Genomic DNA, 17,762 nt, shown 5'->3' with positions numbered 1-17,762 from the left:
CATTCCTTGAGGTACCTTTGACAAGAAAAGAAGACGGCAGCATAGAGGGGATCGTTTTTCTAAAACTAGAGATCTCAGGCGTTATAGGCTCGGCTGATACACCCTCTCTGAGCCTCCAGGCTAGACTCGTCTTGCTATAATCACTGTCGTTTTGTGAAGGCCCTTTCTGCTTATTATTATTATTATCCCTCGGCCCCAAAGCTAACGATCCTTCTCCCTCTCTGAGAGGGCACGATCTCGCCTCAAAGAACTCCCCAATGCCTACGATGACGGAGTTAGTACGCGTAAAAAGAAAGCGCCTTCCAAAAAAGGAGCAAATCACATAGCACGTATCGTGGTGTTTTGCCTCCCATCTACCCTTAGACAAAGCTCGCCGCTTACGCTCATTATAAGTCGAGTGGGTCGCCAACTTCCAAGCCCAATCCGTCAGGTCAGGGACCTCGTACGACATCCATGGAATTGTTGCAGAAAGGGAAAGAAAGACGCATTTATGGAGCCCGCCTCCGCCATAAGCAAAACAACGAAGCCACAAGTGTACCATTTACGTATGAAATTCCAATCCTTAGGAAATGGCAAAAACTCCACAAGGATAATATCAACAGTCAGTACTCGGACGAATCAGCTCATCCATCCCCGATCCCCATTTTCTTCAACATCGACAACGAAAGGCGTAGTGGATCAACATCGTAGGGTTAGCAGACCTCGGTGGTGAAAAGACCGTTACAGCCTAATGAGATGGCTAAGGATGAACTCAAGCCCTACTTCTTCTGCAAAGAACATCATCATCAATATTATCCTCCAAAATGACGGATGAACCTGTGCCAAGGTAACCTAGTACTTTCGACAGAAGTCGAGCGCGACCCTATCAAGGGGGCCCAGTGTAAAGGGGTACGTGTATACGTTTAAAAACCCCTCGACATGATCCATGATACTCTCTTCCAGGGAAAGTACCCGCAGTACTACCTTTTCCCCCCATCCACAATCTTTCCTCACAAACTCAAGGTGCCCTTCTCCTATTAAAGAAATAAACTTCGAGGCATACTCCCAATGACCCCGAACATTGGGAGATTTTTCTGACGGAAAGTCCCCCCTCGAAACAAAATGTCCCGAGGTTTGCTCGTCTGGCACCGGCAATGCACCACCAACCAGGCGAGAACCAGAGGCGGAACTCCCTTCTCCTTGCCAAGCGGACCCTAGCGTAGCAGCCATAACTGTGGTAAAACTAGGGAATTGGAGCGGGAGTTTAAGCAAGGGCTTCAAAGTTGAAATGGTGAAGGACCTAACGCAGGAAAGAAGAACTCTGTGAAGGAGGATAACTTCTCAGAATAGCGGAATCCTCATAGGAGGAAAGACAACCCTATATATAGAGAAAGTGGTGAATGTTCGCCTACCTCAAAGGCTAATTAAAAATGTTGGCTGAGCCATTTTTGCTTTGGGAAGATGTACTAACGGGATTGCCTCGGTCGTTTCATAACCATGTCATGCAATTAACGCTGTCATACGACGTTTTGGGGATCAAAGATACCCGCATCAATAAGCCTCGAGATGGTACCCGATCTCGAGGATCTCTGTCAAAGAGAAGATAGGCTCTAAATAGACATTGACATCATTACAAGCCTCGATAATGGTACCCGATCTCGAGGACCCCTGTCAAGAAGAAGATAGGCTCTAAGGATCCATTGACATCATTACAAGCCTCGAGATAGTACCCGATCTCGAGGACCCTTGTCAAGAAGAAGATAGGCTCTAAGAAGCCATTGACATCATTACAAGCCTCGAGATAGTACCCGATCTCGAGGACCTCTGTCGAGAAGAAGATAGGCTCTAAGGAGCCATTGGCATCATTACAAGCCTCGAGATGGTACCCAATCTCGAGGATCTTTGTCAAAAAAAAAAGATAAGCTCTAAAAATCTACTCAGAAGGGCCTGACCTCGAGGTGGTACCCTACCTCGAGGATTTCTGCTATTGCAAATGCGGGTCATCTACCTAATCCTCTGGCTCTCGAGCTACCTGAGCCCGAGCCAATTTGTATTCGAAAACTACTAATAAAGCCTTAGGGCTATTTCTCGCCTTCGGATCAAGTTAAATGCCCTCTCGATTACTTTAGTCCAAGGGCTATCCGAGTCCAGGCGTACCCTCATTTGGGATCTATCTATAACGCCTTAAGGCTATCTTCGCTCTAAGTTCAAAACAAGTTTTCAGGTCGCCCGAGCTTGAGCGAACTCTCACTCGGGGACTGCCTTCAAAAGCCTAAGGGCTATCTTTATTCTCAGGCATTCGAGCAAGTTCCCCCTCGAGGACTATCGACGGGGTCTGAAAGGCAAGCCCTACTCTCATTCAACTCGAAGTTAGGGGTCCCGACGGCCTAATCTTGTATCAATTCAATCTGGGATCAGTCCGAGGAACGACAAAGGGCTCCATGGGATATCGTATTAACCAATCAAGGACCAGGGGAAACACCTACACCCGGGTCTGGTATTCGGACCGATCGGTAGAGTCATGCACTCAGATTCTTCACAAACGCAAATAAAAGAAAATCCGACATAAATCAGGTACAAAATTGAAGAAAAACTTTTTCATTAGTAAACAATGATTACAAAAGCCCATGAAGGGTCCTTACACATGATTACAAAAGCCCACGAGGGGTCCTTACACAGAAACAAAGAAGCAAAAAAAAAAATTAAAAGTCTAATCTATTCTCAGGGGTGCGTCCTCGGCGACAGTATCTTCGAGAACCATTTCCTCGGGGGCCTCATCTCGATATTCCAAACGGCATCTTCAAGGATGAAGAAGAAGCAGAAAACGATGAAGAAAAAGTAGAAAAAGATGAAGAAGCGGAGAGGGATGAAGAAGTGGCTGGGGGGGAATTTGGCGAGTATGGATCTCACCAACACTATTATTGTGAAGCCACTTCTTTAGACGTTGCACCGGTGCGGGATGCAACAGTTAGTAGATGGCACCACCTCACTCCACGGAAAGCAAAGCGCCGCACCGGGTAGTTAAGATAGATGAGTAGAAGTTCGTAGTCCGCATATCCTTTAATGCGAAGATAATTTGAGATTTTTCTCTCATTACCTCGGGCCAACAACAACAAATCAGTACAATCCCGCTCAGTAGAGGAAAACTATGGGAAAGGGCCATGGCGTAACTGATGAGAATACTGCCATGTGACCTTAAGGCCACGGGCTTCGAAAATGAGAAATAGCACTGGACGAGGACGAAGAGAAGGGAGTAGAAAGGCTATTGAAGAGCGATTTAATGAAGTTTTGGTTCAAGAAAGCTTCCATTTATATAAAAGGTGACAGCGCAACCGATGGCGCAATCAATGTCTTTGGGAAACGTATTGACAGGCGCAATCAATGCTTGTTGGGAGACGGATCGGCGACAATATTATCGCCTTGAGAAAGTAAACCAGCACTAGAATAAATGTTCCTATAAAAGACGTAACGATGGGATGTCTCAGTTATCGCAAAAGCTGATGTCATAAGCATGCCATCACCACAAGAGGCTCGAGGAGATCGGTGTCACAATCGATTCTTATTATTTTAATCTAAGAAACACGGGGACTATCTGTATACGGATAAAATCAGAGGGTTCGATTTTATAATTGTTAGGGCACCTCGTAGAGACCACCCCCGGAAGGCTCGAAGTTTAGCTCGGAGTTCGCCCCCGAGGGTTCTCAACGGTTGACCCCGAGGCATTACAAATCAAAGGATATGATGGACAGACGGGAAGTTCCCAAAGCACGTGATTAAAGCTGACCTAAGTCTATTAGGCTAGCATGAGCCCGTACTGTGGCATTAAATAGATATACCAGCCTCATATCTTTGTAATAAATGCATTTGTACTATGTTGGGATTCCCCCCTCATGTATAAAGGGGGTCCTTGTCATTTTGTAAGGATTATCTAATACTCAATATTGGATATACAAGAACATTCCCTTTGCTTCCTAACTTAACATATTCTCTTGATCTCACTACTTACATTTATTGCTTACATTTGTTGTGTTCTATTTATTGTTCTTCATTTATTAATCATTATTGGTCATAAAGAGCCACCATCGAATTTATCATAACTGTTAATCCTCCATCGACTGCCTTTAGCCAGGTACCCGACTCGACCTCGAGGCCCCGTACACACAAGCTCGAGGCTCCAATTTTCAGCCATTCGGTTTGATTATTATACTATCTACAAGCTATTGTCTTATTCTTTCTAATCTTTCACTTAGCATCTATTGCCTAACAACTAGCATAAAAATGGATCACATATTTTTAGAAACACAAAATCAAATCTAATTGTTATTACCATTTTCAAAGTAAACAAACTTATTCTTTATAAGTACTGTTCAAAATATAGTATATATCTAGACTATATAAATGCAAAACTTTAAAGCAGGCATACTTCCCCTATAATTCTATATTTAGAGGCAGAGATGGGAAATTCCATTTCAAATGCTTGTGCTCAATTCAACTTTTTCCATTATTTTTTTGGTGAGTTCAGCTAGGAGAGACAAAAGAGATGCTTTTTATCAATTAAATATCACCTCTCCCCTCCCACCATGCTCCTACGGTCAGCTTACGAGGAATAGAAAGAAGACGACTGCTTCCAAAATCAGGTTATCGACCAGGAGAAGCACAACTAGGGACCTCAATGGCCCAAGATAATCAAACTCATAAGCATGAGACTTTTGGGTAGTACCGGTGAACTAACTCTTTGCTTGCTTCTTTCGGCCAGCTCAACGGATAAGTGGTCGTATTCCACACTTCTTTCTCGTATGGCTAGTGTGCTATTTGAGATAGTTGAAAAGGGGTGCAGCGATAGAAAGTTTTGAATCAATAATTCCTCGACCTACCATTTTTCTTCCGTAGGCGTCTAGTATTGTTCTCCTACTCAGATTATTATTTTCTTTGATTCAATAAAACTACACAAGGTAAGGATAAGGTCTCTATACACACTGACCTCCCCAGACTTCACTATGTGGGATTACACTGGGTATGTTAGTGCTGTAATGAAACTACAATTTTCTTTTCTAAGTGTACTTTGAGGTACAAATCACTATGCATTAACCAAGAAAAAGACTTGGTCATGGATCGAAAGCAAGCATGGTTAGGATTAGGGGTGTACAAAGGAAACCGACAAACCGCACCAACCCGATAATCCGAGTCAAACCGAGCAAAAAAAAATCCGACTATGGTTTGGTGTTGGAAAAAAAACCCGACCATAATTGGTTTGATTTGGTTTTAACTAAAGAAAGTCAAACCGAAACTAAACCAACCCGACATTACATATATAGAAATTTTAGATATATTTAATATATAAATATACTTATTGTCATGCAATTTATAAATATTTCTTAAATTTTTTCATAATTTTATCTTTTAAGGTATTATTTCAAGGTTGAATTTAGAATTTTTGAATGCTCCAATAAGTTTTATAGCCATTAATATTAGTAAATTAAATAATGCTAACAAAAGCCCAAACCAAAATCAAATCAATACTAATGCTAACAAAAGACATTCAATTCAATATTACGAACGAGAATGTATTGAATATCTATTTTTTGTTTTGCAATAATTTAGATAAAAATGCACAACCAATTTTTATTTTTCTTTAGCGTTTAGTCATGTAATTAGTACTCCCTTATTAGTCTATTTATTTTAGCATGACTTTGTACTTTTAGATTATATTTATTTTTATTATGGCTTTTTAAATAGCAATATTTATATTACATAATTTTATTGTCTTTATTGTTGAATATTTTAGGATAATGCCATGACACATCTCATATTTTGTATTATTTTTCTGAAAATACTTTATATAGTTGTATCTTACTAGGATTAAAGAAATATTTTGAGCATACGTTATGTATTTTGTTCTACGAAAATTTTACCGGAAAAAAATCCGAAAAAACCCCAATAACCCGAGAAAACTCGAGATTGGAAAACCCGAATTTTATTGGTTTGGTTTGGTCTTTTAGATTTAATAACCCGACACAATTGGTTTGGTTTGGTAATTGTAAAATCCGAACCAACCCGGCCTATGTACACCCCTAGTTAGGATATAGGCACGATGAGGGATAAGCTTCATCGTCGAGAGGGAAACAGCCGGAATCACCAGCTAAGGCCCCCAAATGATCGCTCATTGACAAAGGAGGTAGGGGTGCAGAGACAGCCAGGAGTCGGCCCGTAATGCCTCCCTTCATTTGCTTGCCTCCTTTCAGCTCAGAATGCCTAATGTCTATTATTTAGTGCTAGAAGCTAACCGCCATAAGCTCACCCTTCGGGTCTCGCTTCCAGCGCAGGAGGGAGCAGGCGAAGCGTGTCGTTTGTATGGAAAGAAAGATACCACTACTTAGCCTTTTTGTTGGACAACCGGCGAACACAGTGGTCTCTGACCAGGATCAGGAACCAATTCGGTGCCTCGTCAAAAAGACTTGGTTCGAAGAGTAGACGCCTTTCCCCAAGATATTGGTTTTAAGCTCCTGCGGGTAACCTGCATTCTGTCAGACGTCCCGGCCTGGGAGCCCCGTTCGCCTTTGGTACTTCAGTAGATCTTCTAAAATAAAAAGTGCTACTTCAGCCTTAACTACAACTACTCTGTTTGTCTCTGAATAGCAGTGTTGACATCAGATGGTATAGGCTTTGTCTGCCATGGGATCTATAACTCCTCTGCAAAACTTCAACTAGATATAAAGACTTAAATCCTGTTAATATGTTCAGAAAACCCCTTTGAATGAGTGCACTTATTTATGTGTTCTGAATACTGCCAGCAAATTCAACTAATGTAAATTTTAAAACAGAAAGAACTCTGAGAGAAAGATTAGGTTTGATCTTCAACCCAATCAGCAAAATTGTACTTCAAGGTAGAATTTATTTACAAGGTTTACTTCAGAAAATTAACAAAGAAGGAAAGCAATTCTTGTAATGTAAATGAAACGATAGACACAGATATTACAAGAAATTGTGTTCAATTAACCTTTTATTTTGGGCATTTATTTTCACAAAGAAACTAAAATCTAATGCCATCAACGGGCATTTAGCTAATATCTTGAAGATATGTTTCCAGCTTTTCACGAGCAAGCACCGCAAAATATAAACAAATAAGAAAAGCTATTTGAAAGTACTTACCATTCTCGACGAGAGAAAATAAAAAGGAAAGTATAAAGAGCTAAAAGTAGAATGAGTATACTACTTTCGTATGCTGAGGAAACAAGACAGTATAAACGAAAAAGGATAAAATCAAAACTATCTCAATGACACAAGTAACCGTTGACAGATGACAAACAAAATATCCAGCTAATTTCACTGTCCCCATCTTGAGAGGATGAGTAAACCAATAATGGTGAAACATGTCCCAGCAACTATACCAACTACTAAAGCAAAAGCATATACAAGACTTGGAAAGTTGAAGTATTTTTGGATTCTTCTTAGTCCTTTGTCAATGGCAGGTGCCAAAGCAGCTGCTCCTGCTACCCTAAATGGCCTTGTCACATTATTTCCCGCCCACATCGCGATTATAATCTGCCGTTATGAAGAGTGTGTTTTGAGCAAAGCAGAAATGAAAATGCACAAGTGGGAGAAGTAAGCTGCAAATTGACACTATGAAACTTTCGAGTTTGGTAAATGGTATATCAACAGTAGCTGCTCAATGAAAAGGCAATTTGGCATGCCACATCCTTAACTTGAATTGGATACTTTATTATAAATGAGGATGCTAATTTATAAGCATTCACTCCGTATCCAAAATCCGAACAACACAAATTTGCTAGTGCATTTCATGATGCTGTCATGAATCTTCCTTTTCTTTAGCTCAAAAAAAAGGTCACCCCCTTTAACCTTTGCACCAAAAAGGTTAGAAAATCAGTTCTCCATTCCTTTAAGCCAAAACTAAGACCATCTCTTCCTTTTATTAATTAGCCATTCTGTTTCTTCAGGCCAAAATTAAAGCGACCTTTTCCAAAGGTCATTCATACCACATTCTTTAACATATATGAAAACCAGTGTCTCAAACCTAGTGGACAATGTATCGGCTGCTGATGCATCCACTACTTTTAGCTCGACTTATATATACATTTACAATTTTCAATGTTTGTGTGTGTGTATATATATGCCAAGCTCAAAACCTTTGCCAGAAAGATATACAATGGTACATTCTACACCTACAACCCCCACCACCATCCTAAATCCCACCAAATTTTGATTCCAAAGTGTGTATCTCTTCTTTACTTTTAAGTGACAAAGTTGGTTCGGGAAATCTTGTCGCTGAACCCATAACTCGTTTTAGTTGCAATTAAGTATTTATACATATTTAATGGATTTCCTAAGACTAGGTTCATCCAAATCGATTCCGCTATATTAACATGAGTAGGTAAGCATTACTTACCCCCAAGAGGGCTTGGAGATTTGCAGCAGGATTATTCCCAGTACTCTTCTCATAGCCCAAGAATGCAAGCACAAAGAAGCAAGTGTATGTGACACCATCAAACAGACCATAAGCCAGAACAGCTGCAAGCCCCAGCTTTGCTAACTTTGCGCTCATCTCCGCTGAGTTTTCCTGATGAACAAGCACCCAGTCAATTAACCAAATGCCAAAGTGATTTTCACCAAAATAGGAGATGGGTGTTCTTTACCTTCCATTTCTTCCAAAACCCTTTGCTCTCTTGGTTCTTATCCCACAAAAAGAAAAAAAATAAATCAGAATATTGATCAGGAACATGGGATGTCTCTCTGTGTGTGTGTGTGTGTGTGTGAGAGAGAGAGAGAGAGAGAGAGAGAGAGAGAGAGTTACATTTAATTCTTTGTTTTCTTGGAAAAAGCTATCGTCTGCAGTAGATCCCTGAGTCGGGGATGAACATTTGATTGAGTAATGCGATAAAGGGCAAGTCTTGAAATTGCTCCTTTTTCCTTCAAGTTGTTGAAGTGATGGGAGGAAATAAGTGAAATGTGCAGTGCTGCGAGGAGAAAGCAAGAAGCTAATTGGGAATGGAGGAGCACTTGCCATTCCTGGAAAGACACAAGACCACATCTCTTCGACCACACTTTGCTTAATCCCATGCTCTGTACCCTTTTTTTAGCACCCATGTTCACATTAATTTATATGGCTTAATTATGAAATGTGATAAAAAATGTAAAAAATTATATGGCTTAATTATGAAATGTGATAAAAAAAATTAAGCAAATATTTGTTAATAAATTTTCTCCGCGATAAGCCACCATATTTCCCAAAAACACTTCGTACATTGTCATGACCGGGAATTTCGCACCCTCGAAACCGTGATGGAATCTAACATTTCACTTGCTAGGCAACCCAACGTTAGATGCAGTTATTAACCATTTTTAACAATTCAAATCAAATGAAAACCAATAAGTTGAATAAACTGAAATAGAGTAATTAAACTGATAAACAGCGATATCCAACTACAAATCCCAGAACTGGTGTCACGAATACACGAGCGTCTAGAGTACTACAAATAATAGTCTAAATGAAATCATGACTGTCTGAATCGAAATAAAAAGCTAAGGTAATGTAGAAGGCGACTTCAGGACTACGAACTCTGTGCAGTTGTACCTCAAGTCTCCGTCAAGAACTGGATCCGAGTGAATCTACTGGACGCCGCTGGAACCCACTCTGAAATCTGCATAAGAAGTGCAGAGTGTAGTGTGAGTACAACCTACCACATATATTCTGTAAGTGCGGAGCCTAACCTCAACGAAGTAGTGACGAGGCTAAGGCGGGCACTTATAATAACTTGTACGCAGTATATAATAATAACAAGGAAGGAAAACAGGAATTGAAAGTAAGGCAGTTAATTTATGAAAAAGAACTCAATCCTCACAGTCAGAGAACCCAGAATAACCGATCTCATAGTTTCATGTAAAAATGCTGGAAAGCAACATAATAACATCAACGAAAACAACATACACAATTCGTTGTTGCTCGCAACCCGATCCCACTGTAAACACACAATCCTCCTGTTGCTCCCAAACGCACACGCAAGTATACGTGGTCGACAAGTAATATAGGATTGTAAGTCCAGATATCGTACCCACAGGGACTTGTGATTAACTATCAACTAAATTAAACCAAACAATTAATCTATTCAAGCAAATCCTAAAGTATGAATATTTAGCTAAAACTAATCTAAAGTAACAAACTAAGAGATTAGAGAAAACAACGACAAGTTTAAACACGAATTCAATGGGAGAGAATATTCTAGAGCTATGGGTTAGCTAACAATCTCGTTGAGTTTTTCATGTAAATCGTCTAATTAATTTATCTGGTTTATTGGTTGACAGGTTTAATATTGCTCGTAGCCTTCTCCTGAAGTACAACTCGCCTATTCAAGCTAATCTAACACCTATATTCCTATGGAATTAGAATTAACAAGAACACATTGATAATTCCTGTATAGTAACCAAGCAAGGCGATTAGGTATATTCTTATCCTAACCGCAAATCCGCCCTCCCTAAGAGTTAAGATCTTGCTCTACTCAATCTTATATGCAATCTAGAATTCCCTCTCCCGAGTTCAATCCTAGATTCGTTGATAGTATTCAATTGGTGATCAAGCAATCAAATAATTAAGCGCAAGATTGAATAAATAAACCAATATGATAAAATAATAAGAATAATTCAAGCTTCAAACTACAACGTTCATGTAGCACCCAAAACTCTAGAACTAATGAACTATGAAATTAAAGGAAGAAAAAAGAAGAAAAACTAGTTAGAAGCCTCCTCCAAGCATGATGTGTGTTCCCCCCTTGAAGTCCCCTTTAAAGTATGTTAGATATCCTCCAAATTAGGTTTAGGACTCCTTTTATACGAGTTGGGATTGTATAAGGCCGAAATAACATTGTCTCGAACGAAGTAGGAAAACCCCCGCACCCAGCGTCCAGGGCGCTGAAGGCAGTGAACGTTTTTCACAATTTCAATTCTTGTGTTGCCTGGTCTTCTTTACTTGTTTGATTTCAATTGCAAGTCTTTGTCTTCCACTTGGGGGGACAAAACTCAAAGGGTGCCCCCCCCCCCTTTTTTTATTCATTTAATTTTTTATTTATTTTTTGTATTTTATCCAATTTTACTCCAAATATCTTCATCTTTACACCAATTTATTTCTACACAGTTAAAATATAATATTAAGTATAATGTAATATAATTAATACTCAAAAGACGATTGGAAAGTACTATAATGTGAGGCAACAATGTAAGTAAATATATGCATTTTTGGTCGAACATCAACACCCCACACTCAGACTCTTGCTCGTCCTCGAGTAAGCATTAAAATCACTATCAATAAATCAAGCCTAGAAACACCACCACTTTGGTTGATACTAACAATTAGGCCCTATAGCAACTCAAACCATCAAATATACACTTCATCATCATTGTGCAAGATATACAAGTCACAAACAAACAACAAACTTCTAACCTCCTAACCTCAGAGACGGACTCTAACTTACCAAATTTAATCTCGCTTACCTACTCTATCAAAGAAGCTAATAACATCACCTATCTATCATGAAACAAGTGCCCTCACAACAAAAAATAGTCCATACACTCAAATCAAAGAATGAATATAATTTAAGGACTTAGCATCAAAGAACAACTCTCGCACTCACAAATGAATTCACATGTATGCACAAAGAACCATAGCCTTGCCCATTATGTACATCTCTACTAATGAATCATGCTCGAATAGAATCAAATAGGACTTTAACGGGTTGTAATGTTGGCTAGGGGGCGGGTAGGAGAATTATATAATAGTGACTTACACTTCCCTAAGCACTTTGCATTTTAAGACTTCATCACCCATTATTTTCATCTCTTCACTTTATTTTTCAGCCCTCTCTTCATCTATTGTTTCACAAGTATTTCCCTCATATCAAGAACATTTCAAAATTAATTTTTTTCAAAGCAATTTTTTTTCATTCACCTTTTTTCTTTTCTTTTTCATGTCACATTCTTTTCAAAAAGTCTTTTTCATCACTTTTCAACCATCATTGGTCACCATTTTTTACTTAACCATCCCATTCTTCAAATTTATCAATTAATATCACGGTCTAAGCAACAGTGCTCAAGGAAGCAAGGTGCAAAAACTAGGAATTCAACAAACGGATCAAAGCAAATATACGGCTTCCAAACAAAAGGGTACAGGCTCAAAGGGCTAACTAGTGGTACATATCTGAAAAGGCTAAAATTCACAAGACATTTCAAAGAAAGCCTATTATCATCTTCTAACCAGAGCAACACTTGTATTGCGCTTCAATAACATGCAGGGCAAGTTCTAGACTAAGATGCAAAATATGGAATATATGTAAGAAATCCTCACCACACATGGCACAAGTATCAGTCAAGATGAATCAATTTTACTCTAAGACAGACAGGATCATAGCGAACAACAAAATAAGAATAAGCTATATACAGAGTCACAACCCTGAGCTTAAGTGTCAGAAAGTCTGTTATTTTATTCATTACTCAAGTACCCTGAGGAAAGTACTACTCAAGGCCTAAATATGCTAGTATCAAACAAGTCACAAAGGTTTTTCTTCTCCATCTTTTTCTCCTAAAATAAAATAAAAATAATCTAATCCTAAAAAATAAAAATAAAAAACTTACCCGATTTAAGTTACATACCTTGGAAAAGAACCGATGCACAAAGAAAAACCAAGAGAGATTATTATCTAATTAAAACTAACTAGAAACAAAAATAGAATATATTTTTGGATTTTTTTATTTTATTGGACCTTAATCCCTCAAGAAAGCTGTCCACAAAATCCATCATTAGAAAAAGTCTCAATTTTCTGATTTTTATTTTTTTTTATTTTAATAAAAACTACTACACTAAAAATGAGTACTACAACTAAGCTAAGATAGCATAGAAAATCGCCTAGACAATCTCCTCACCCCACACTTAAAATTGTACATTGTACTCAATTCACACTGAAAATAACAATAGGGTAATAGAGACTTTCTGGTAGGCTAAAGGCCGAAAAATTAGCAGCTCACGGGATACTCAAACTTCTTCCAGGTATGATCCCTTGTGCGAGTACCTCATACTTATTTTCAACCACCTGCTTGATTTTTCACAAGACTATTGGCTTTGACTCCATGCGCCTACTCCTACAAAATACAAAAATAGCACTACAAATACTAACACAATAAAAAAAAAAGCAAGAGTAAAAAAGAAAAAGAAAATTGGGTTGCCTCCCAACAAGCGTTTGATTTAACGTCGCGACACGACGCTATCACTTGCACCACTTTTCCTTCCACTTTGAAGATATAAATTGCACCCCAATTTTGATCAATTTTTCTGTCACGTTCCTGGGGCGGTGGTATAAAAAATAAAGGAACCAAGTAAATAATATCGCATCTTGCACTTCTTGGCTTTTAAGTGAGGAATGTCGTTTTGTCTCCTTGTTGTGACAAATTTCAGAATATAAATACTTTGTTCCTCATCTATTGACTCCTCCATATGCTAGAATGGATCAATTTCCATGTCACTAGCCAAACACAATGTTGAAAAGTATTTAGAATGAGGTCCAATATGCTCCAACTCCAAAATTGCATTATTTTTGACATCCTCAATTTTGTACTCTTCGTCAACCTTGGCATCATTAATAAATATTTTGGTCTAATAATTGGTATTCTCGTTTTAGCTCCTCAATTTGGTATAGAATATCTTTTTCAGCTTCACACAACTTATCACTAAATTGTTGGGTGTTACATGCATCAACCTTGTCACACCTCCTTTTTACCTACACCCGCAAGGGCATAAGGAAGTTTTTCCAATTAAAGGACAATCGAAAACGGGATTTATTATTAAAGATTTAGAGTCTCCACTTGGGAGATTTATGGTGTCTCAAGTCACCGGTCGAATCCCGAATCGAGGAAAATATTGACTCTGTTTAACAGTCCGCGCACCAGAAATTCGAGTAAGGAATTCTGTTAACCCGAGAGAAGGTGTTAGGCATTCCCGAGTTCCGTGGTTCTAGCACGGTCGCTCAACTATCATATTCGGCTTATTTATCTGATTTTAATACATGTTGAACCTATGTGCAAATTTAAACTCTTTACCGCTTTTATTATTATTATTATTATTTTTTAACAAGAATTGCGATGTCGTAAAAATACGTCTCAAACCACGTCACATCAATGCACCCGTGGTTATCGACACATTTCGACTCCGTCGAGATTTGGATTTGGGTCACATAAATGTGCACCCAAGTTTAAGAAAGTAAATTATTAAAAGCGCGCCTAAAGTGACGAGCGCGTTATTATCTTTGGGGAGGGTCATGAAATTCACTAAACGACCATCCCGAATTCTAAATGTTTTATTTTTTAACCAATTATCGAGGGCCCCGCAATTTATGCGTTTTATCTGGCGAGGTTCGTCTCCTGTTTTATTTAAAGGTCCATCCTAAACTGACTACGATTTTCTATATATTTTGTCTCTAAAGAAAAGGGAAAAAGTCCTAATTTTATCATTAGTTCTACTACCACTACTACATTTGGGGTTGTTCAAGTCACTACCAGAAATATGATTTTTTACCAAGAATGCGAAGCGACTGATTAAACCAATTGATTCAAGTTAGCCTTACTAGATCAATATTCAAAACACTCATGATTTTGAAGCTATGATATTGAAAATGTTATTAGCAAACAAATGTCAGAAGGATGTCTTTAAATTAATGCATATATCCTAAATGACAACCAGTTTCTACTTATCACTACACGTGAAAGATGTAAATCTCACATTTTTGTCTCATGCTTCAAACTATTCTGATTTTTTTCAACATTTAAACTACATGGATAAATCATCTTATATCAAGATTGGTGATTAGCACCAATATGCAGGCTAATTAGCATAAACATACACGTCTCACTTCAGTCCACTTTATACAATCATATACAAATCAAATCTAAACTACACTAAACTATTGCGTCTACATTAATTAGGTATCAACATATAACAGTCCAAATAGGTAGAGTTCCATAAGTGCAAGGTAAACATTTCTCCTTTGCATTTCCACTTCAAATTCAGTATCAGTGCATCAGGAGAGAAACAAATACCTGGATTTGAACAATACAAGAAGAAGGAAAAGAGGTCAGCTACAGCAAACGTAACAGCAGTAACCCAGCAATAGTTCACTAGCCGCAAAATACCACAACAAATAACAGTAACAGCACAGCTATTCCTCAACCCCAGGAATGATTCAAACGACCCAAGAAAACAGCAGAAACCAAAGGATTGACCCACATCAAAACCAAAAAAAAACAACCAGAATGAACTCCAGAAATACCAACAGCAACACCAAACAAAACCAGTAGCTAATTGAACCCCAAACCCTTTAAAATCAAATCGGAAAACAACCTGAGTTTCAATGAAACAGTAACAACACTCAAAATCAATCCTCTCCCAAGCTTACTCTCAAACTCTTAAAGTTTCAAAGTATGGAAGAATTCAACTTTTAAGCTTTCAAGGAAACTGATCCTTAAACTCTCAAAAAGAAACTGAAAGGAAACTGATCTCTGTTGCTTTCCCAATCAGCCTGAATGGCTATTTTTTCTTTTTCGTTTTTCTAACCTCTCTTTCTCTAGCCTTTTTATCTTAGTGTGTTTTTTTCTCCCCCAGCTTAAGACTTTCTTCTCCCTTTTTATTCCGCTCTCCAATTTTCAATCACCCTTTCTTTTTCGGATTCTTTTTTTTTAGGCCTTAGTGGGTAGTTAATCATTCTTAAATTGGTCCTTTTAAAATAAAAAGTAGTCTTCCACTAATAGTTGTCTATTAACTATTCAATCCCACTTAGAATGTCTCTCTTTTGACTAATCCATTAGTGTATTACTCATAACCTAGTGGCCCCCTTAATCCCATTATTATTAAACTAAAGCATTAGTTTAATTTAAAGGCACATCAAGACCCTACTGGACAGACCACTCAATTAAAGCATTTTTCAAGTTTTGACACCCCAAATTACCCTTGAAACCCCATGTGATTTACTGCCTTAATCCAATCAGTTATAGTGTAGTGAACTGAACCAGTTCTCTAAAAATCAATAGCTAAACAAGACCAACAAATTAACTACTACCATTAAGACAAACTGTTACAATCAGTATTCAAAAAACAGAAGCTCTAAAACACAATGAACTTAAACTAATTAACATAGTAAGACTAAATTCAATATCAAATTCCAACTTGCATTCAAATTGGACAAAACATTATCCAAATTAGAATTAATACAAAAATGCATCAGTCCTATGCAAAATGCAGGATTATTAACAGTGCTAAAGGCCTAAGGATCAAAATATAACATATTCGGCATCAAACCATGAGAATAAACGAACTACAAATAAAACTAAATTAATCGACGATAACTAATTAATCGATTGCATATAACTATTGACAACAAACAATCAGAAATAGATAAACATGCAATTTACGGGGCATTGACAAAAACAGGGATTTATAATAAAAACTTAATTAATCGACGAAACTATTCGAATCGATTATACAGCCTATAATATATACTTAGCAACGAACAGAAGTAAATTTGATCAAATAAAAAGGTCTGAGTGAGAAGAGTAGAACAATTGACAAAAATGAAAAAATTAATATAACAACTCTAAACAAATAAACAGACATTTAAAACATCAAAAATAGAATAAAAGGAAAGAAAGAAAAATACCTTAAATGGAACAGAGAACAGACAGACTTGAATTGACTCGGACTTGAACTTTTTGAGGTCAAACGGACCTTAATCGAGTGTTCTCAACTGAGAACACTTCGACTAAGGTCAGTTAAACACCCATATTCCCTTCAATTTCGGACAGAAACTAGTTTTGGTTTTCTAGGGTTCTTACGTTTCGATTTGGGGTTCGAGTGTTTCTAGCCAGATTCGACCCAAACCAAAGGTGGTTTGGGCACGAGGGAGGTCAGGGGGTGCCAGGGTATGAATTTGGGCTTGGTTGGGGTAGGTTCGAGTTCTGCTCGAATCTTCAAATGGAGATTCGAGAAGTTCCAAGTTGATTCGAGGCAAGTGGTTCATGGATTTGGATCGGGGGTGGTTAAATGCTTAAGGGGTGTCAATTTGGTGACCGTCGGCGTTGTTGCCGCCGGGTTTCAGGCGAAGGAGTGTCATGGCGGCTAGGGTTTGGTGAAGGAGGCTTCGTCTCTGAGAGAGACGATAATGAACAGGGGTTTGGATTGGGGGGGCTAGGTACGAGATTGAACTTATATAGTGGGGGGTGGTTTGATCTTGGCCGTTCGATCAAGAGAGATCGAGGGCCCGGATCAATTCACTTAAATAAAATGGTGTCGTTTGGTCTCATTAAGAGACTGGGTCGATCCGGGTTGAAATGGACCGGGTTATGAGGGAAGGCTGGGACCATTAGATCACTGGGAACGGACGGCTCGAATCAACTCGCCTAAAACGGCATCGTTTCGAATAATGTTGGGTTGAACTGAGCCGCCTAATGGAAACAAATCAACGGCTTAGATCTGAGGCGCCGAAACGGCGTCGTTTGGACTGTCTAAGAGACCAGGCTTATTGGATTGGATCGTTTGATATGATTTGGGCCTGATTTTGCATTGAAATTGGCCCAGTTCCGATTTGGTCCAATTTTTCACTCCTTTCTTCTTCTTTTTTTTTCTTTCATTTTCTTTTAATTCCTAAAAACCAAAATTCCTAAATTAAATTGTAAAACCAAGATTATTTTAAAAAGATATTAATTAACCCTGAACAATAATTAACACACAAGATCAAATA

At 38.3% G+C, this 17,762-nt stretch overlaps 1 protein-coding gene across 1 annotated transcript; it reads right to left on the bottom strand.

Annotated features, from left to right (window-relative positions):
- Window positions 1–7,177: 7,177 nt before the first annotated feature.
- On the bottom strand, window positions 7,178–9,074 carry LOC107813410 (uncharacterized). Its single transcript, XM_016638681.2, has 4 exons — window positions 8,789–9,074; window positions 8,631–8,666; window positions 8,384–8,554; window positions 7,178–7,521 (listed from the first exon to the last, which is right to left on the bottom strand). The coding sequence occupies exons 1-4, from the start codon at window positions 9,023–9,025 to the stop codon at window positions 7,303–7,305; spliced, it is 663 nt and encodes a 220-aa protein (XP_016494167.1). The 5' UTR covers window positions 9,026–9,074; the 3' UTR covers window positions 7,178–7,302.
- Between the last annotated feature and the right edge of the window lie 8,688 nt (window positions 9,075–17,762).

Source organism: Nicotiana tabacum, chromosome 8 (assembly GCF_000715075.1).
Source record: "Nicotiana tabacum cultivar K326 chromosome 8, ASM71507v2, whole genome shotgun sequence".
In the NCBI taxonomy this organism is placed as follows: domain Eukaryota; kingdom Viridiplantae; phylum Streptophyta; class Magnoliopsida; order Solanales; family Solanaceae; genus Nicotiana; species Nicotiana tabacum.
This window is presented reverse-complemented; position numbering and strand designations above follow the sequence as displayed.